The following is a 22113-nucleotide window of genomic DNA, read 5'->3' on the forward strand; positions in this document are numbered from 1 at the left end:
GTAACTCCGATGGTACACATAGTAGTGCAATATGGGAGAAAGAGAGCACCTTGGACTTAAATTAAAAAAGAGAAGAGAAATTAAAGAAGAGAAGAGAGTTTACACTTTGAAATATGTTTCGCAGGGAGAATGCGGTCGATGTTCTTCCGAGACTCCGTTATAGAAGTTCGTTCAATCAGAAGTGTCGTTTCTCCTAAATGCTGGGAACGCATTCATCTTCGTTAATCAGATTACTCGCGACCCTGGCAGAGGTAATAAACTGGAACTTCCACAGAAACGTCGTCGGAGATCAACGTTTGAACCGCTCCCGTGGGCGCATTGAATACATTTCCACGGTCGGAAACTCGGAGGTTCTTGCTTTGTTGGGAAAACCAGGGTGGAATTGTTGTTCTTCCCAGTAACTCTCTGATTGCGGTCTCTTGTAAATTCCTTCCCTTGATCCTCCCGGTTTTTCTTCTTCTCGGCCGTTTGACATACAAGCAGCGCAATTTCATTTCGTTATATCAGGCTACCGTGTATACAACAACGAATCCTACACGCCCTCTTCACTGAAAAACTACGAAAATTAATTCTGAAAGTTAAGCGTCGCAGAAAATGAATTTAAATGAAATACTTGAACTTTGACGAAGTTACAAAACTAAATACCACAATAAATGTTTCATTACGCAGTTTCCAATAGTCTGCAAACAAAGTTTAATCACAGTAGACATTTTTCAGAGTATCAGTCTGGCAGTCAAACTGTTAAATTGCCCTACCTTTCTTAAATTGCAGGAGGACTCTTCATTCCGTGATTGTTTATTTCGTTACGTCGAAATTTCTGTTGTTATTACTTTAACGTTTTGTGTAATTTCAGTTATCGGTTTCGACTGTCCTAAAAATCCTCTCCGCGACAGGAAAGAGGGTTTGCTTTCCTCCCCAATTTTTCTGGATAATTTGAAATCCATTACGCCGGATTTACCGTTCGGAGAAGCCTTTGGTCGTCGAGGAACAGTCGCAGCAAGGTGAATCCGTGTCATGGCAAATATTTACAACGGCTGTTCCACTGTTTGTACCTCGATTACATGGTCTTTGTCGGTTGTAAATTACCACCAGCGTGTCTGGTTAACGCGTAATAATTGTAATCTTCGCGTTTCGAATGTTCGAAGCGAATTTAGTCGACGCACCGTTCCTAGGTACACAACGTTGAAAGCTCCGCAGATACGGTATCAGAAATATTGTCCCCGGAGGAAATAAAGAGGAAATGGAAGTAAGAAGGAAAAGGAAACCGCTCGGATCGCTGAAAAATACCTGTCATCCTTGGGGGAGGATCTCGACCTGATCGACTACTTTAAACTAGAGAAATTCTCGAATTTTGCGAGACGAAAACTGCTCGGCGAAATTGCGAAACATAGTTTTAAGCTTTAGATCGTTACTAGCTCAAATTTCGTATTTCTTCGGTTCTTCGTAACGCTCAGTTTCGCACTTTTTTTCTTTTATTTAACACGTTAATCGCCATGTTGCCACTGAAGAACTAACGAAATTAATTCCGAATGTCAAGCATCAAAGGAAACGAATTTAAACGAAATTCATGAATTTTGATGAAATTACAAAAATAAATACGACGATAAATGTTTGATTATCCAGCCTCCGATAGTTTAAATAATATTTCGTTTTAGTAGAAACTTTAAAGAATATTTGTTTGGCAGTCAACGTGTTAATGCAATTGGAATCTCTTTGTAGATTCATACAATACATACGTAATTACATAATACATACAGTGACTGGCAGAAATATTCGGACACCAGTGTATGGTTAGCTTTATGGCTCAATATCGTAGTTATTAAAGAAGCGATCGTTCCTCGTTACTTTTTCCAATAATAAATCATTTATTAACATTATTAAAGATATATACATTAATCCAAAAATTCACATAAATTACATGATAACAATAAACAAACGAAAGAATACCGCATTTTCGGATCACAAAAATATTCGGACACTACGAGGAATAACATTTATTAATTAAAATTAAACATTATATGTTCCACGTTAATATTTTGTTGCAAATCTCTTTTCTTTTATAATATGTCTCAATCGATTCGGCATATTAGAAATTATTTTTTTTAAATATTCTGTCGAGAATGGATGCCCATTCTTCTTGAAGCCTAATTTTAAGTTCTTCTTTGGAACGAATGGGTGCCTTGCGAATCCGTTGGTTCAACTTATCTCATAAGTTTCCTATAGAGTTAAGGCCTGGTGATTGTGGAGGTGGACGAAGCACTTTGGGGCAATTATACAATAAAAATTCTTAGACAATGCGCGACTTATGTTCAGAATCATTATCCTGGTAAAATTAAAAATCTTCAGCAATCCCCATTTTGTCTGCACTTTGTTTTAAATTGCTTCTTAAAAGATTCAAATAAGCATTCTTAACCATGACGCCATCGATAAAAACTAAATTGCCAACGCCGGAAGTCGAAATGCATCCCCACACCGTTACAATGCCTCCTCCGTGTTTTATCGTACCCGAAAACGTGATATTCTTTCGTTTGTTTATTGCTATTATGTAATTCATGTAAATTTTTGGATTAACGTACACATCTTTAATGACATTAATAAACGACTTATTATTGGAAAGAGTAACGAAGACAATTGCTTTTTTAATAACTACGATATTAACTCATAAAGCTAACCATACACTAGTGTCCGAATATTTCTGGGAGTCACTGTATAGAAGTCTAAACGAAAAGTAAGGCACGATTCGAACTCACGATCCTCGGATCCACAGTCGACCTTTACCTACGCTTTACCTACGCTTTACCTACGCTTTACCTACGCGACCGATCCAGTTTCACATTTCCTCGATAATTCGGTTATCGAGTTTCACGCTCCTCCAATTTATCGTACACTCAATTTTTACATTTCTTCGTCCCATGTATTTTATAATTTATTTGTCCGATATCTCCACAGTATAGATATATCGATTAACGTTTAGCACTCGCTGCACGAATACCCATTCGATAGTCGTTTCGAAAGCTGAAATATCTATTTTCGTCCACTTGGATTCTCATCAAACGTTCGACGATATTTCCATAAAATGTTTGCATAGATGGAACGGGGCGTTACAGCCGCCTGTGAAAAATGACAATGTTTCATGAATTTTTCAAAACCCTCTCGCAGCCCACCGTCGGGGGTGTCGATCGTCAATAACGCCGTCGTTGCATCTCTAATAATAAGTGAATCAGTGTCACGCGTCGCGGGAGAATTGTAATGCTTAAAATAAGAATAGAAAAAAAAAAAAAAAAGTGCGAAAAGATAGTCGATCAAGAACGATCGCGGGAACAGTGGGACGGGAAAGGTGATAAACGGAAATTGAGATCGTTAGATAAATGGAGAACGCAGGGACGCAGCAATACGAAAAACTGAACAAAATTGAGAATTTTCTAAATCGATCGAAATTTGTTTCTAGCTACCCGGAGACCATTTTGCGAAGGACTTCTACCGCACCAATCTGAAAAATGGCTTTCTAAACCCTTATTCGCGTTCGAAACCCGTCACAGGTAAATTACATCGTTATACACCTGTGTTACACGCCATCATTACGTGCTTTATCATTCTAAGACCATTAAAATCTTTTTTCTTTACAGATTGCATGTTCGTCACAACGGAGCCTGGATCGTTCGTATATACTTCAAAAACCAACGACGAGGAAGTCTGCGGCGTTTATTTTCTGGCCGGTCCTGATCAAAACGTGGAAATTAATTTCGTGAATTTCGAAGTACCCTGCGAGCACCACGGACTCATATCGGTAAACATTCGAAAATTGTAAACGTCGCGTTTGAATTTAACGAATTAACATAGTTTACATAATTAACGTAATTTCTGTATTCACCGTACAGGTCGTGGACGGCTGGGAATTGAACGGAGAAGTATTCCCTAGCGAAATGGATCATCGATTACCGCTGACGCAAAGGAATAGCGAGTTCTGTGGCAAAAGTCTTAGGGGAAAGCGAACCTTCGTAAGTTCGCAGAATGTTGCAGTCATTCGATACAGAATTCCCGCGCCTGGGAAAGGTTTCACAGTCTATGCAAGATTTGTCAGGAATCCCAGGCGTAAGTAAAACACTTTCCTTTATCTCACTGTAAAATGACTTTATCCTATTGCATCAACATTAAGGCCCCATACCACAGCGCGCGCGCGCGGTAAGTGAGTGTACTTTTAATCATTTTTTTTCGAGCAAACGATGAATGTTTTTTCTTTTCATTGATACTGCTATCCAATATATACATAAATAAGACACTACACAAATTTTCTTATCCAAATATTGCGAGTAGTTTGCGGTGTACGCCACCTACCAAAAGGACACTCTGCCGAGGTTGCTGCTTGGTAGTTGACAGCGATTAAGCCATACGGTTCATCTGAAGAAAAAAAAAATAATATATATATATATATAAACTAGACATGTAGGTTTACAGTACCACGTAGGGATTTCTTTGTAAAGAGTCCCCTTCTATTTTATTTTTATTCATAAAGAATGAAAATTGTCTGTGAAGATGGGAAATAAAATTCGCTGGTCCGCCATTTTTTTTTTCCTTATAGATATCGAAATTTCTCTACGTGATGCTATAAACCTATATGTCTAGTTTATAAATATATATATATTTTTTTCTTCAAATGAACCGTATGGCTTAATCGATGGCAACCCACCAAGCAGAAACTTCGGCAGAGTGTCATTTTGTGTAGTGTCTTATTTATGTATATATTGGATAGCAGTGTTAGAGAAATAATTTCAGAGATTGGTATTGCGTCTCTTAACCAAAGGTGGCAACACTGAGAAACAACAGAGCGCGTGCGAGTGGGAATGTCCGGGGAAGACCCTGTTAGAATGTCGGAATGAACGAACGTGCTAAGCGTAAAACAGTAAAGTGTGGTTCGAGAACTGTATGTTATAATCTAAGGACATCGTCCATAATAATCGCAGATAATGAGTGTTCATTTAGTGTGTTAAATTAACCACAAACTGAATATATTTTTCTTTATATTATTTAAGAAACACAAATAACTGCGCACGTTTTATTTCCTTTTCCTCACTGAACCTCATCAAGCAGTATCAATGAAAAAATAAACATTTATCGTTTGCTAGAAAAAAATTATTAAAAGTACACCCACTTACCGAGCGCGCACTGTGGTATGGGGCCTTAAAAGAAAAAACAAATTGACAATAATACAAAGAAACATTTTACTTACATTGCAGCATGTAATGTCTTGGCAGCGAGTCTCTCCGAGCCCTTCACGCTTCGCAATTACGGTAGACGCATAAATTGCACCTACGTTGCATTGTACCCAGGAACTGTGGAGATAATCGCCCTAGGAGTTGGAGTTACGAATCTACTCGGATCTATTCGCACGACTGAGACAGGAACTCTGCGAAAAGTTTGTACCCTTTTGTTTTTAAAGATCTTTAACACGTTGACTGCCACACTGATTCGCATGGCAATGGCTACAGGACTAAAATTTCGTCGCGAGACAATTAGAAATGATAGAATCTAACACTTATCGTATTACTTATTTTTGAATTCTCATCGAAATTTACGAATTCTATCCAGACTTGTTTTCATCAATACTTAGTCCTTAAAATTATTTATTAAAATTCTTTAGTGAAAAGCTCCGTCGCTCATATGTGGGTGACGTGGCGTTCAACGTGTTAAACGAGATTTAGTTTGCGAAAGGGTGATAGAAAATGTTTTGTTTGTTTTCAGTGTGACGAAACCAGTCCGCATGATCAAGTAGTAATCGGAGGCAGCGATGGTTTAGACACTACTAAGGTACAGATAGTAGATTCTGTCTGTGGGATGAATTCTAAATCAGGTAATTGGGTTAACAATCTACTATTTCACTCGCGCTTAAACCAGACTTTTAAATATCTGCGAATTTAGTGGTAATCGTGGAAAAATGTTTCCTGTTTCAGACTACAGCGAGCTGGTAGAATACAGCGTTACTTCAGTGCGGTTAATATCTAGTGGCTTCTTCGAGAACTCCGTGACTGTACACATTCAACCTGTCAAAGACGAACTGCTCGATACAAATGTTAATTTTTAATTCTTAAATGGAAAATATCCACCATCGATGTTTAAAATTATAAAACCTCATGGATTCATTCCCTTATGGATAAAGCAGCAAAAATTCTGGTACTTAGTAGTGCCAGTATAGTCGTATTCGTTTTGTCTAATAAATTCTGAAAATTGAATTCATTTCTCCAAATATATTCGAGATATTTAATTACTATTATTTATTATACTTTCATAAAACATGATTCGATGTACAAGTTTATTAATTGTATATTTGTGCGTGTGTGTGCCTGTGTGCGTGTGCGAGTGCGTTTAATTGCGAAGTGATTTTAATTAATAGACTGAACTAATTTAAAAGCTCACGTTATATTGTCAGTTATGTAAACCAATCGTAGAATTTGTATTGAGTGCAAACTTAGGTGTCCTTTAAAAATGTTCATAATTTGATATTGTGCAACTTGTGATAAATGGATGTCGATACCTGTTAATATAGATTTCGCTTTTATAGTAGAATAGCCGCTGAAATGTTTTAGAACTATAGAGAAAGGCCTCGATTTTTATTTTTGTAGGATACAAAATTAGAACAACGTAACTAATAGATTAAGCATGTATACTTCTTTCAACAAGTCGATTAAATACATGTTAATTATTCCTGGAATCGAGTTATTTTATTTAACCTGTAGTTGATAAGTCTGTACTGTAGCACTTTTAAGAAACTTACATTTAGATGACAATCGGGCTAGTAAAAGTTGCCGCCTAATAGGGGCACTTCTGCGCCTACGAGATGGCAACAGAAACGACAAGACTGATAACATAGGTAGCCGCATGAAAGGGGCACTCCTGCGCCTACGAGTCGGCAACTGGTTCGACAAACAGACAAAATGGTTGCCTATGTCAAGGGGCCCGATTTTGGTAGAAATTCCAGTTCTGGGCCGATTTGACATTTTGGTATCAGGAGCACATGATATATGAGGAAGTGGCACGCCAGCGCCTACGAGCAGGCAACTGGTTCGACAAACAGACAAAATGGTTGCCTGTGTCAAGGGGCCCGATTTTGGTAGAAATTCGAGTTCTGGGCCGATTTTACATTTTGGTATCAGGAGCATATGATATATGAGGAAGTGGCACGCCAGCGCCTACGAGCAGGCAACTGGTTTGATAAACATACAAAATGGTTGCCTATTTCAAGGGGCTCGATTTTGGTAGAAATTCGAATTCTGGGCCGATTTGACATTTTGGTATCAGGAGCACATGATATGCGAAGAAGTGGCACGTGAAATCTGCGGTTTTTATGTCGCTCTGGCTTGAATTTTTAATTTTTTACTTACCTTTTATACTTACCTTCATACTTGTACTTACCTTTTGTACCTTATGCGAGGAGGTGGCACGAGGAATCTGTGGTTTTTATCAAATTCTGGCTTGAATTTTACATTTTTTTCTCGTTTTTATACTTTAATACTTACCTCTTATACTTACCTCTTTTATCAGGATCACATAATGAGAGAGGAGGTGGCAAAGAAATGAATGGAAATGAAGGGAAATAAATGAGAAATGTAGAGAAATTAAAGAGGAATGTGCCAGGAAATGGGGGAAAATACAGAAAATAAAGGAAAATTAAAGTTAATTGTGCGAGTAAATGAAGAGGAATTGAAGGGAAATTAAAGGGAAATGTCACAGAAAATGAAAGGAAATTGAAGGGAAATGTATCAGTTAATGCTACAGTCATTGGTCGAAGCTGCAGTCAGACTGTCATCGAGATGGAATTTTTGGTATAGTTTTCGAATTCGACGCATACGCATTCAAGTCACACTTTTGGTATAAAGATGTCGAAGTACTAAGCCCCACTGAACTGTTCTAATACTGTTAAATTGTGAGATCATTGTTTATTATAACAACAATCCTGATGAAATTCCTCGAAAATACGCGTTGGAAATCGACACATAAAAAAATGGTAGAGTTTCGCATCTATAAGAGTAGTTTATGATATTTTTTCACGTCACGAGATGTCAGTGTGAGTACTGGGCTCACCTTCAACGTCTTGAATTGTCTGCTCTGGTGTGCTCCGATTCCTCCGCTGTTTTGAAGGCTGCTGTCATTTTCCTTATTTCGTAATCGTTTCGCGTGATTTCACGCAAGATGTTTCGACGCTTAACACCGTGACAAAACGTCAGGGAACATTCTTTCGTCGTCGCTATAAATCGACTCCGGAATTTCTGATCGATCCTTGTTTCATCGTCAGTGCTGTAGAAACTGCCAATTCCCTCGAAGGGAAAAACACCTCCTCGAGGTGATCGTGAACGATGCACAAGAAAGTTATGGGAGAATTGCTTGGAATATCATGAAGATGCGTGTCTCGAATCGAGTCGCGTATTCTTCCATGCCAGCCTAGCATAGGGCTCAGCTTGGCCAGGCGACGATGCAAGATAACTCTAAAGAAATGTTCATCATTAGAGCATTGGAAAAGATCCTGTCCGACCGGGACGTCAAACGGTCGCACCTCTCTCAACTCAGGAAATCTTGCGAGGCTGCCCTTGGTAAGTGTGCTCCACACAACAAGGTCTGGAAGACGAGAGAATCAACTCCGAGTACCTACCATTGACTGCCCTGTATCGAGTCTTTTAGTTGCATCAATTGTCTTTTAGAAATATGCTTGTAATTTGCACACTCTGTCGCAGCTGAAAGAATTAATTTCATTATTTATCTAACTTCTGTTAAATTAATATTATTCCTGTATTCCTTCACAGATAACTTACGAAATGAGATCAAGGAAGTATCAGGCTCGCAGGTCTCAACTGCTTTACCCCAGCCTCGCAGCGAGTCATACGTCATATCCGCTGAAAGATATTTTCTGCCATTCGAACTGGCTTGTCAGAGCAAGTCACCAAGAATCGTGGTCACTGCTCTGGATTGTCTGCAGAAACTAATCGCGTATGGCCATCTTACTGGAAATGTACCTGACTCCATAGAGCCAAACAAATTATTGATTGTGCGCATTGTTGAAACAATTTGCGGATGCTTCATAGGGCTACAGACAGACGAGGGTGTACAGCTGCAGATTATAAAAGCCCTTCTCACAGTAATGACAAGTCAGCATGTCGAAGTTCACGAGGGCACTGTGCTGCTTGCCATACGCGTTGTTTACAACGTTTATTTGGTCTCCAAAAACCTCGTCAATCAGACTACTGCTCGGGCTACGTTGACACAGATAATCAATGTTATTTTCGCAAGGATGGAAACACAAGCGGTAGATAATAGAATGTTTCATCATTTTGTTATTATACATATTAGTAATTATATTAAATTTTTATAAAAACACTCTTGGTTTGTGGTATCAGGAAGAAGAAAGCGTTCGGAATGAAGTAGAACAATCGGAAATAATTGTTCATAACGCCAACTGTACTTCTGGAAGTGAGCTAGAAACTGAAGCAGCGAACAACGAAGAGCCATCGACGGAAACGAGTCAGGAGCCCCAGCTAATCGTTCGAGGAATTCTGGAGGATGTCGTGAACTCTGTTGTGCCAGAGGACTGCACCAGTACAACGATAGTGATTTCAGAGGATGCAAGTTTGGACCAAGTGCCTATGGATGAAAACTCTGACGAGGCAGTTACGGAGTCTGACAATATGGTCAGGGCAAAATTCACGCATGTCCTACAAAAGGATGCCTTCTTGGTTTTTAGAGCACTTTGCAAGCTTTCCATGAAACCGCTTCTGGATGGCAATTTGGATCCCAAGTAATAACATTTCTACTAAAAACTCTATATACAGGCTTCCTTTATGCAAATATTTTTTCCAGAAACATTATTAATGTCGCTGCTACATTGTTTTAGGTCACACCACCTTAGATCGAAGATACTGTCCCTGCAGCTGCTTCTTGGCATACTGCAAAACGCAGGGCCAGTGTTGCGTTCAAACGAAATGTTCGTCATAGGCATAAAACAGTACCTCTGCGTCGCCCTCTCCAAGAACGGTGTCTCCTCAGTTCCTGAAGTGTTTGAACTTTCGTTGGCATTGTTCCTCACGTTACTGGCACGTTTCAAAGTGCACTTAAAGATGCAGATAGAAGTGTTCTTCAAGGAAATCTTCTTGAACATTTTGGAAACTTCAAGTAGTTCCTTTGAGCACAAGTGGATGGTGATCCATGCTTTGACACGCATTTGTGCGGATGCACAAAGCGTCGTTGACATATACGTGAACTATGATTGCGACCTTTCTGCTGCAAATTTATTTGAGAGGTGGGAAAATGTAAATAAAATAGTAGGGATGGGTAAACGATGGCTTATATGACCGTCGCACATATTTGGAGATGTACGAGCCATTATTTACCCATCTACTTTGTCAGTAGTGACAATCTATATTTTTTTTCTTTCTTGCAGACTCGTGAATGACTTATCAAAGATCGCGCAGGGTAGGCAAGCACTAGAATTGGGTGCCTCTCCTAACCAGGAGAAATCCATGCGTATCAGAGGACTTGAATGTCTAGTTTCGATCTTAAAGTGCATGGTCGAGTGGAGCAGAGACTTATACGTGAACCCAAGCGTTCCAGCAGACCAACAGCTACCACTAGAGCCACTTGATCCCCCTGTAGAGCTTCCGTTGCCACGTTACGGAAGCGCAGGGAGTCTGTCCTCCGCGAACTCCAGCTTGGTAGGCAACAAAGAAATTCCTGACTCGCCTGAACAGTACGAAGTGCAGAAGCAGCAAAAGGAAGTCTGGGAGACGGGAATCGAAATGTACATAGTTGCCCTTTATTTGTCTACCTATATCTATGCGCTTTATTAAAGAGTATTTATACCTCTAGCTTCAATCGAAAGCCAAGCAAAGGAGTACAGTATCTTCAAGAGCAAGGTCTTCTGGGTAATTCATCGGAAGATGTAGCTCGTTGGCTCCACATGGACGAACGACTCGACAAAACAGCGATAGGCGATTTTCTCGGCGACCATAATCACAATCAGGTGATGTACAGCTACATTGATCAAATGAACTTTGCCGATCGTGATTTAGTTACAGCTCTCAGATACTTTTTGGAGGGCTTTAGGCTGCCAGGCGAAGCGCAAAAGATCGATCGGTTGATGGAGAAGTTCGCCAGCCGGTATTGTGAATGCAATCCAAAGTAAGTACCCATGGAACACTGAAATTGGTCTCCTCTGTTGCTATAAAATAACTCGAACGTTAATGGAAAAATTTTCTTTATTTTTTAGCAACGGCTTATTCACAAGTGCCGATACTGCTTACGTGTTGGGTTTCTCCATCATCATGCTTACCACCGACCTTCACTCACCTCAGGTTAAAAGTAAAATGACAAAAGAGCAATACATTAAATTGAATCGACGTATAAGCGACAACGAGGATCTGCCAGAGGAGTATTTATCAAAAATTTACGACGAAATAGCGGGCAACGAGATCAAGATGAAATCTAACCCCAACCGACCTGGAAAACAAGTAATATCCAGTGAAAAGAAGCGAAGGCTTTTATGGAACATGGAAATGGAAGTAATCTCTACTGCGGCCAAGAACCTGATGGAATCTGTAAGTCACGTTCAAGCGCCATTCACCACTGCCAAGCATTTGGAGCATGTACGGCCCATGTTTAAAATTGCTTGGACACCATTTTTGGCTGCGTTCAGTGTCGGTCTTCAGAACTGCGACGACCCTGAAATCGCTTCTCTGTGTTTGGACGGCATCAGATGCGCCATACGTATCGCTTGCATATTCCACATGATGTTGGAACGCGATGCATACGTTCAAGCATTGGCGCGATTTACTTTGCTGACTGCAAACTCTCCTATCACGGAGATGAAGGCGAAGAACATCGACACTATAAAAACTCTGATTACTGTCGCTCATACCGATGGCAACTACCTCGGCAGCTCTTGGTTAGACGTTGTGAAATGTATCTCACAGCTCGAGCTGGCGCAGCTGATCGGTACAGGAGTCAGACCGCAGCTTCTGGGTCCTCCATCGAAGCCACATTTTCCTTCGCCATTGGTGAATTTCACTCTGACTCACAATAGCTCACATCAGACCAACAATTTGAATCTCAGTTCGCTTGACCCAAGCGTAAAAGAATCGATAGGGGAAACAAGTTCCCAAAGCGTAGTAGTGGCTGTCGACAGAATATTCACTGGGTCTACTAGATTAGACGGAGATGCGATCGTAGAGTTCGTGGAAGCTCTTTGTCAGGTCTCTCTGGAGGAATTGTCCCATCCGACTCAGCCACGCATGTTCTCTCTAACTAAGATAGTTGAAATCTCTTACTACAACATGGGTCGTATCAGGCTTCAATGGTCCAGGATCTGGCAAGTGATAGGAGATCACTTCGACAGGGTCGGCTGCAGCCCCCGTCAAGAGATCGCATTCTTTGCGGTTGATTCCTTGCGACAACTTGCAACGAAGTTCATCGAGAAAGGAGAGTTCGCCAACTTCAGGTTTCAAAAGGATTTCCTGAGACCCTTTGAGCATATCATGAAAAAGAACAGATCACCGGTAATTAGAGACATGGTCGTCCGCTGTGTAGCTCAAATTGTTCATTCGCAAGCTCCTAACATTCGATCGGGATGGAAGAATATATTCAGTGTTTTCCATCACGCTGCCAGCGACAGAGACGAAGCTGTTGTCGAGCTGGCGTTTTCTATGACGGGCAAAATCATCAATGAATTATACGCCGAAGACTTCAGTATCATGGTCGACTCCTTCCAAGACGCGGTCAAATGCCTCAGTGAATTCGCTTGCAACGCCTCCTTCCCAGAAACAAGCATGGAGGCTATAAGATTGATACGTTCCTGCGCTTCTTACATAGATGCTAATCCGAATCTTTTCACGGAGGTCATGATGGATGACAGTGGAATGGTGTCCGAAGAAGATAGAGCTTGGGTAAGGGGATGGTTTCCTCTGCTATTCGAGCTATCTTGCATAGTGAGCAGATGTAAATTAGATGTACGAACAAGAGCACTGACTGTTTTGTTCGACGTTGTGAAGACACATGGAGCATCTTTCAAACCACATTGGTGGAAGGATCTTTTCCAAGTTCTATTCAGAATATTCGACAATATGAAGCTTCCGGAGCAACACACGGAGAAAGCAGAATGGATGACCACCACGTGCAATCATGCTCTGTACGCCATCGTGGACGTGTTCTCGCAGTTCTACGACACCTTGGGTCCACTCCTCTTGGAGCAACTCTATTCACAGTTACTCTGGTGTGTACAACAAGACAACGAACAGCTAGCAAGATCAGGCACCAACTGCCTGGAGAATCTGGTGATCAGTAACGGGATCAAGTTCGATGAGAAAACATGGGAGAAAACCTGCTGCTGCGTCCTTGACATCTTTGAAAGCACCTTGCCATCAGCACTTCTGACATGGAAGCCACAGTCGCCCAACAAGGAATCTGACCTGGACGTGATCATTGGCGAAGTGGACAACCACGTGGGTATCCTAAAGAGAAGCAACAGTTCCCAGAGCCTAACGAATGGCGAAACTGTGAAGAACAGAGTCTTTTCCGCGCTGCTGATCAAGTGTGTGGTCCAGCTGGAACTGATCCAAACGATAGACAACATCGTGTTTTATCCTGCCACGTCGCGCAAAGAGGACCAAGAGAACCTAGCGCTGGCGCAGGCGGACATGTTCAACGGAAAGTCCTCTGAGCTGGGTGTCAGAGCCGGTGCTGACCAACAAAAAGAAGAACAGGGCATGTACTGCGCCTTGACGACCACGCACCTTCTGCAACTGGTCGAGTGCCTGCTGAAGTCACACCGGTTCGCCAAAAGTTTCAATTCCAACCACGAACAGCGGAACGTTCTCTGGAAAGCAGGATTTCGCGGCAACCTGAAACCAAATCTGCTGAAGCAGGAGACTCAGTCTCTGGCCTGCGCGCTGCGCATTCTCTTCAAGATGTACAGCGACGAGGCTCACAGAGCAGATTGGAACAAAGTAGAAGGCAGGCTGGTCGAGGTGGCCTGTGAGGCACTAGAGTATTTCTTGGCGCTGTCGAACGAAGCACATAGAGACGCCTGGACACCTATTCTGCTGCTCCTTCTGACCAGGATCCTCAAGATGAGCGACAATCGGTTCGCCGTTCACGCCTCCAGCTGCTACCCCTTGCTCTGCGAAATGATGTGCTTTGATCTCAAGCCGGAGATGCGGTCCGTTCTGCGGAGATTCTTCTTAAGGATTGGCCCTGTATTCAGGATCACTCAGCAGTAGTAATTAGTCGTTGAGAAGATAACAGTTGCGTTCTTGATCACTCAGTGGTTGTACAGGATCGGTGTTCGCGACTGGGTTTGAATGTATTTCCAGGGTGCAGCATAGAAATGTCTTGTATAGTTTTGGTTAATTAAGTTCCTTGGTATGCTTTCTGTTGTTAGAGATGACTATGTTGTGGGAGATATTTAAACTGAGCTGAAACTTGCAATCTGTAGAGTGGATTAGTCGAATAATTTCATCGGATTAATTGAGGTATATGATTGAAGATTTACGATGTATATTGTACAAGATTTCTAACCGAAGATGATTTTCGATATTTTTATATAGAATTGATTACCAACTTTGTAAGTCCGATATAAGTTGAAAACTTGATGGCTAATAGGTACGTAGAAGTTTCGAGGATTATCTTATCGTGGATTTAAGTATCTTTTTTATGATACATTATTTGAAACACTCTGTATATTTAAAACACTAGAAAATGGTAAATATTTAGATGAAAATAAAACGATTGAGAGCAATTTCGTGACGAGTAACATTATCACCTTCGTTGCAAGCACATTGAGATCAATCACTTAATTTTAATCAGTAGCAGATAGTACTGATAGCAGATTTTAAAATATAGTTAACAAAGCTTGCACTGTTTTCCAGTATATTCTAAACACTTTTGTCCACGATTCACTTAACTTTCGTCTGTCTTGCAAAGTTTTTCTTAAATTTATTTATTTTTTCTTCATTTTGTCTTAATTTAGGTGATCAAGTATAAGCCTAAGACGCATTAAGGATCTATAGATATATAAAAGAAGAAATTCGAGAGTTTTAGAAATTATTATGTTTCATCCTGCTAAACTTGTACTATTGTTATTAAGATACAGCCTGTGTACAAATGCAACGCGTGCATAGTCTTCACCAAGTAGTCATGTGAGTGCTCATTGCGGATAGGTATTTGGACAACGAGTGATAGCTATCTCAACAACTTGTCAAGGTTTTAGTTATATATAGAGTCAGTTTAAAGTAAGATGTGAGAATCCCATGGACACACATTATGTACGCATGTATATTCACACAATATAGAATTATTTATGCTTAAGTTAGACTAATTATTTACATAATGCAGCCTTATTTAAATAAATTCTAGAGAAATGAAAGATCTCCGTTGTTTCTGTATTTCCACCATACCTGCAAAACAGAAAACACAAATCCTAGTTAGGAAAGAGTTGTTAAAATTTCCAGTGTAACCTTTACCTTAAATATATTCTATCAAGCATAAGCAGTTTAATGAAAAAGTAGAGTGTAGAATGTCTTCAAAAAGAATAACTGGGAACTGCTCCGCACCACTCTTGAACAAAAGCGAGGACATCGTTGAGCACAGACTCCTGGGAAGTTTGTCGTGCTGTGTTGATTAATTTTGTCCAATCGTCACGATCTGCCACAGCCTCACCCTTATTAAAAGACACAGTAATCGATTGTTATACTACGAAGACAAATGTAACACGACGATAATAATCTACCTCTGCAAACCGAATTGTCGGGCCCCGCACAGGAAAACCTGTCAAAATACAGGCTTGAAGAGCTCCTGCTCCTTCCGACGGGGAACTTAACGAACCCACATAAACACCTCTATGATCAACAGGTAAGACTTGCTCCACCTTTTGATCCATAGACACCGTAAGCACCCATTCGCGAGCTTCTTCTCGTTGTTCCATTGACATGCTCAGGGATTCTGGCAGCGGAACCTCTGTTGGGAAATCCGTTACAGCCAGGTCATCCACATCCAACACTGTGCTGTCACCTTCCTCGATACATTCTTCCAAGTCAAGGAAATGGTTTAAGAAAACAAAGGCTTCACTGCTTAATCCAGCTGTTCGTGCTTCGACGCCAGCTTCATAGTAGGCTCGGTCAGCCAGAAGGAAGTCGGTGTACCTCAGCAGAGTGATAGAGCACTTTAAAACCAGTCCAGAGAGCACAGGATAATCGCTACACGCACGTTTTACAGCTGCGTAGTGAGACGACTGAAGTAGTCTCTCAAATTTGGATCTAGGCGCAGTAGTAGACTTTAAATTTTTCCAGATGTCCAAGAGAACGATGCGCAGAAGGGCTAAATGCTTATACTGGTAATATGCCTCTGAGTTAAGAACACTCTCCGCCAACTGTAGATAGAGGTTAAAATTTTGTGGAATAGGAGGTGCTCCGTATTTAGCATACAATTGCAGAGCTTCAAGTGGCGAGTGCCCTTTCAGAAGTTGTACCGCTCGCTGCGCCAAATATCTGTGCAGAGTTTGAGAGTTTTGGGAGCTACTTGCTGTTTCAAATAGTTGATTCCATTGTCCCTTGCTTGCTAGCATTTCCAAGCCAGCATCCATATCTATTTCCACCAGTCTATCTATCTGTCCGTCTCTCAACATAGCTTCCTTGTACTTATCTTCCAAGTAGGGCTCGATATCTGGTGCGAGTTCTCTTACTATGCGTCTAGCTCTTTCCCACTCCCCTACTGACGCTAACGCTTCTATGGCGTCCTTCAATCTATCTGCTTGCAAGAATACCTGTGCAGCCAGAACATGTTCGCCAATGGCAAACAATCTTGAGCCAAGGTCAGCCCCAACTTGTGTTGTTGTTTCTGGGTCAGCCTGATGAAGCACAATCTCAGCTGCTCGAATAAGGGACGACCTGGGTGCCTGGGGATCAAGAATCAAGATATCCAAAGCTGTTCGCACTTCTCCGACCTCCAACCATTTCTTAGCTTCCTCAAAAGCATCCACCCCAGTCAGAGAAGCACTTTTCTGACCCAATTCGCGTCGAAGATTCGTCTCTTGACTTGGCAAGTACTCTCTACAAACACGTAATGCATCGGACCACATTCCTGCAGCCTGTAATATTTCAACGTTGGATTAAGCTAATTTCTTCCACGTTTATTTTGATCCATTGTTTTAAAAATATCACCTTATAATGATCGATGATAATCTCAGGTTTGTGGGCCCTCAACAATAAAGTTTCCGCAAGAGAATAATTCTGAGATTCCGTTGCATCGGCAGCCCTGGCGATAAGAACTTGTGAAACAGCATCCTGGTTGATTGTTTGCGCCACATCTTCAGCAGCTTCCCAGTCACGAGTGTGTATGTACATTTGGACAGCCTCCATAGTCCTTCCTGCTTTGATGAATTCCTTCTCAGCGTCGGAGAAACGACCAGCGTCCTCCAGCGCCATAGCGTATCTATAGTGGACCTCTTTCTTTTGATCATCATCGGCATATTTGGCAATTTCCAACGCCCAGTCGAACAGTCCAGCTTCGCATGCTAGTTGAAGACAACTGTTCAAGTAGCCTACGCGTATCAGTAATTTTGTTCCCAGTTCTGGGGCTAGTGAACGTGCCCACATTAAGGCGACCTGCCGAAAAATGAGTATCATTGAGACAAGAAATTGAAGATAAAGTTGGAGCTAGACCATAAGATCATTGTTGAACATATATTTACTTGCTGTGCAGCAGCGTCTCCAGCACCCTGTTTGGCGACTCGAAGAGCGTCCTCCCACAAGTTGGCTGATCTGTAAGTGGTAACAGCACCTCTCCAATCTCCAGCAGCAAGATAATGCTCTTCAGCTTCTCGAGGCTTTCCAGAAGCACTCAACTCCTTCGCCAAGTGCGCGTGAGTTGTCTCCAGCAGATCTGGCCTGTACTTTCCTACCAATCTCACCATGTCTGAGCGACGGCCTGCCTTCTTGTGCATGGCTATGGCCTTATCATGTTCACCTATGGCAAGGTACAGTTCTTCGGCGTGCTTCAAGTCACCTGCGTCGCACAGAATGGCCGCGTGCTTGGCCAGCACCTCGTTCGCTTCCTCTGGAGTCATGTGTTCTTTAGCCACTTCGTATGCACGAATCCAATTGCCGTTCTGCACATGGACATCCACCGCACGTCGAGCATCCCCAGCCCTAAGGAGGAGTCTCTCTGCTACGTTCTTCTCGCCTATAGAAGCGAAATACTCTGCTAATTTCTCGCACTTCTTTCGTATCGCTACATTGTCGTCCTCGATCACCTGAGCGAATAAAAAGAAGAAAATTAGAATAGAGTCTAGAGTCTTCTCTTCTTAAGGGGAATCGACAAAAACACGTACTTGCAAAATCTGCAAACCCTTTCTCCACTGGCGTGCGTTAATAGCGGCATCCAGAGCTAGCGCAGTTTCCCCAGCTTCGATGAAGTGATTGATAGCTGCATCATAATGACCAACAGAGGACAAGTGCTTGCCCCAATCACGCTCCAAGTCCACCACTGAGGTGGGATCTACTTTTCTAGCCAATTCCAGAGCCCTCGCAAATATTCCAGCTTGAGAATAGCATGCGATAGCTTCCAAAGGTTCCGAAGTCTTTTCTAATAGTTCCCCCGCAAGCTCCATCAGATCTGTTGCTTTTAGTACCCTGACAATTTCCTTAACGATAGATTTGTCTTCTAATAGTTCATCGTTCGCCAGAACTAGCCGGGCTGCCCGCCCGGCTCGACGAGCCTCCAGGTATAGTTTGACTGCTCGTCGTGGGTTGGAGACTTCCAGGATAGCAGCAGCCCTAGCTGCTTGTTCGCTTTCCAGCAGCCACGTTAAATACCTGTCTCTGAGTTCTAGTAAACCAGGCCAGCCACGATTCTGTGCTAGGAACAGCGCATCTTCCCATCGCCAATACTTCTGATACATGTTAAGAGCCTGGTTTAATTCGTTCTGCTCCAAGTAGATAGCCTCAGCTGTCTTCAGCTCGCCATTGAGAATTGCGAGCTTGGCCCAACAATCTGGGCTTGAGAGGGGGTCGTTTCCAGTCTCAAGGCTGTACTTTTCTCCAACAGCTATGATATTCTTCAGAAATCTAGAGAATTATAACGATGAAAAGATACTCTGTAACAATTCAAAGAAGAAACCCTGTACTAATCTAACCTGGAACAAGCCACATCCCCCAGAGCTGCATAGCACCTAGCAGCGACCAGCAATTGTCTAGTAGCCATCGCATTTCTAGCTACATTCTCCCACATGGCCTCTGCTTGAGGTCTATCTGCCAACTCCTCCAGGAACAGTAAAGCTCTACCGAAGTCGTTGTCGTGCAACGCAGTACCAAATTCAATCAGAGGTTCGTCCAGCAAGTAGGCTACTTTTCCACCTAACTCATCCACTGTGACAGAGGTTCGGCCATCTTCTCTGACGATATCTATGGCGTCCCCACGAACTGGGATCAGCGTGGCTACTTCTGGAGCATCCACGTTGTACCAAACTGCCAATGTTTGGTTACTCTGAGCCACGACCACATCGCTGCCCAACACCCAGGAGGCGAAGCTGACTCCGGTTAAGAGTAAATTTCGTCCACCCAAGTCGTCGCTCAACCACAACCTGTATCATTATTCTATGTAACAAAAATTCAACAGAAAAAAAGTATCTTGTTACCTGGCTCTCTTGTCTCTTGATAGCAATCTGTGACCTGTTTCGCTTAACTCTAGCCAATCTACGCGCACATCATGAGAAATCATTGCTACAGTGGTACCCGTCACAAGATCCACAAGACGGACTGTTCGAGGATCCAATAAATAAGCTAGCCTTTTATTGTCCAAACTGCCCGGTACCTGCCTCTCGTTGATCCTTACACTGACCACATGAGGATTCACCGCTTCTGTCCTCACGGAGCCCAGTGGTTCATTGTTCCCATACTCGACAATAGTCAACTCACCGGCGCAAAAGATGAGGCACACCCTTGGGTACTCGAAAAAGAATTTCTCGCTGTTACTCTTGTCATCCCAGAGAATTTCACTGATCAAGTTCAACTCTATATCCGCGAGTAACAGCGTGTTGGCTGTGCGAGCTACTACATTGTTGTCAGTGCGTCCAAGGACCTTCACGTCCTCTATCTCGTATCCTGCCTGGGATCTGATGATTACTGGCCTGTTGCCTTCTTGCAGTGGTCGAATAACCACCTGACTAGGACCCACGTATGCCACTTCATGACTGCTTCGAATCACTGTTCTCTTTAACACGGTTTCGAATTGTTCCACTGCGCCACAGAGACTACCCATAAGGAGTCTGGAGCCGTCACGACGCCAAGATATTGCAGTAACAGTGTAAAAGTTTGGTAAAGACTTAGTGTTCGCTTCTTCCCAGATGGATCGTCGAGGACTCCAATCCAGTATTCTTATTTTATTCCAGGATCCGACGGCAACGCTTTGTCCACTAGGACTGCAGCAGGCAACCCCGAACTCCTTTTCATCCTCGCGGCTATAATCGAAAGTCTTCACAAGCTTTCCATGGGAATCGTAAAAAGACACTCGTCTGTCACATCCTGCTGCCATGATATGCGACTGAGGCCAGGCTAATGCGTATGCAGGTACACTATGAGTGCAAATACGTCCTGATGGTTCATGAGTCCCATCATCTGTTAAATGATACTTTATGATACTGCCATCGGCATGACTTGATAGAAACCCAGTGCCGCGTACACTAGAATTTAAGGAAGGTAGGTTTTAGTGTTTCGTATTCTCTAATCACTAGCTGTAAACATGACGATTGAAAGTTACTTTGAAGCCAATGCAATAGTTATCGAGTCAGCTGTGTAGAGAGTCTGAGCTTTCTGAGACTTTGACAATGCTGCACGAACCTTCCCATCCACCAAACCAACAATAATGGGTCCCTCACTGAGCCATATTAGGCAAGTCACTGATGAACTCTGGCGAAACTTATTGCAGATTACTTTCTTATCTCCCCTATTGGTATAATATTAAATTTAAAATAATCATACTCTTACAGCTATGGAAACTTTTATACTTTCATGTTTTGCACTAACTACTCTGTACCATTGTTCTCCAATTTTGTAGACATAGATGATACAATCAGTTTGACCCACTGCTATTTTAGTCGAGTCAGGGGAAAAGGCTATGCCCTTGATTAAGTAACTCTTCTTTCCAAACTAAGAAAATTAAGTAGGATTAAAAATGATAGTTTAAATAGCATTTATATTTTAAAGAATATTTTGGGCTCTATTATACATACCTTAGAATCAACAGGTTTTGTGGAAAACCTGTCTCGCTTCATGCAATTGTCATCAAAGAGGTAAATGAAACGATCGGATAAAGCTACAGCTAGCTTCAAGCTATTTGGAGACCAAACTATACCCACTACTCTATTCTCATAATCCTGTTTCATTAGAAAAACATTCCTTGTACAAATTTTAGTCTTTTAAAAAGTTTTCATGCTACAATCATACTTAACATTGTTTAATAATAACTATAGCTAATGTTACCTGCGGGGACATGACATTGCCCAAATATTTAAGCAACATGTTGTTGCTCTGTAATGGCACTTTACGTAAGCTAACTACAAAGGATTATTATTATTATTCTTCAATTATATTACTTCATGTTGGACGTAATACATTTCTCTTTATTTCTCTGGGTTACATGAGGTGCATTGTGTATGGTTGAGTCGCTTAGCAACAGTTTTAGACAGACATAGTCCAAACATAATGGAAACCGATGAAAGCTAATAGATTTGACACAGGAACATGATAAAATCAATGTCGAAACAAAATCTTGGATTCGTTCTGAACACTATTGGAATATTACAAAAATTCCATAATATGGGTGAATTTAATTTTAAGGAGTGATAGCGTTTGCATTTCTTAAATCTCCCACAAAGTTTTCCACTATTACGGCGGATGTAATCAAATTGCCAATATTTGAGCATTGTTTCTACATGTAGAGCAATTACCATTGTTATTCGTAATTGCATAATATTTTTATTCAATCATGGGGAGTTGATGACAATTTCAATGTTTTTCATCGTGTTTGTTACCTTCAGAGGACTTCAAAGTGCTTTAAAGTTCCTCTGAGCTCGATTAGATGGCACGT

General features: G+C 41.7%; 4 protein-coding genes across 5 annotated transcripts in view; 3 read left to right on the forward strand and 1 right to left on the reverse strand.

Annotated features, from left to right (window-relative positions):
* The window catches only part of LOC128893034 (corticotropin-releasing factor-binding protein), an 8432-nt gene extending 1726 nt beyond the window's left edge, over window positions 1-6706 (forward strand). Inside the window, exons 1-7 of one of the 2 annotated variants that reach the window (XM_054153764.1) lie at window positions 1097-1246; window positions 3449-3539; window positions 3627-3787; window positions 3879-4092; window positions 5235-5413; window positions 5740-5848; window positions 5949-6706. In XM_054153764.1, coding sequence (XP_054009739.1) covers window positions 1241-1246; window positions 3449-3539; window positions 3627-3787; window positions 3879-4092; window positions 5235-5413; window positions 5740-5848; window positions 5949-6079 — 891 coding nt within the window. In that variant the 5' untranslated portion in view covers window positions 1097-1240 and the 3' untranslated portion in view covers window positions 6080-6706. Of the gene's footprint in view, window positions 1-1096; window positions 1247-3448; window positions 3540-3626; window positions 3788-3878; window positions 4093-5234; window positions 5414-5739; window positions 5849-5948 lie in introns of those variants that run through there. The other variant, XM_054153763.1, reaches the window with a different exon arrangement.
* The window catches only part of LOC128893030 (NADH dehydrogenase [ubiquinone] 1 alpha subcomplex subunit 10, mitochondrial), a 47277-nt gene that overhangs the window by 23165 nt on the left and 1999 nt on the right, over window positions 1-22113 (forward strand). The gene's annotated exons all lie outside the window — the stretch shown is intronic.
* LOC128893014 (brefeldin A-inhibited guanine nucleotide-exchange protein 1) lies at window positions 8055-14770 on the forward strand. Its single transcript, XM_054153713.1, has 7 exons — window positions 8055-8582; window positions 8793-9292; window positions 9384-9781; window positions 9878-10282; window positions 10424-10780; window positions 10849-11160; window positions 11249-14770. Exons 1-7 carry the CDS (start codon window positions 8465-8467, stop codon window positions 14250-14252), a joined length of 5094 nt encoding a protein of 1697 aa, XP_054009688.1. The 5' UTR covers window positions 8055-8464; the 3' UTR covers window positions 14253-14770.
* Window positions 14483-22072, reverse strand: LOC128893013 (intraflagellar transport protein 172 homolog). The gene is made up of 13 exons (XM_054153712.1): window positions 22058-22072; window positions 21507-21580; window positions 21257-21400; window positions 21061-21173; window positions 20785-20970; window positions 19664-20707; window positions 19163-19609; window positions 18359-19094; window positions 17720-18280; window positions 17190-17633; window positions 15761-17116; window positions 15495-15691; window positions 14483-15428 (listed from the first exon to the last, which is right to left on the reverse strand). The coding sequence occupies exons 2-12, from the start codon at window positions 21543-21545 to the stop codon at window positions 15554-15556; spliced, it is 5208 nt and encodes a 1735-aa protein (XP_054009687.1). The 5' UTR covers window positions 21546-21580; window positions 22058-22072; the 3' UTR covers window positions 14483-15428; window positions 15495-15553.

The sequence above is a fragment of the Hylaeus anthracinus genome, unplaced genomic scaffold (assembly GCF_026225885.1).
Source record: "Hylaeus anthracinus isolate JK02 unplaced genomic scaffold, UHH_iyHylAnth1.0_haploid 2, whole genome shotgun sequence".
Lineage (NCBI taxonomy): Eukaryota > Metazoa > Arthropoda > Insecta > Hymenoptera > Colletidae > Hylaeus > Hylaeus anthracinus.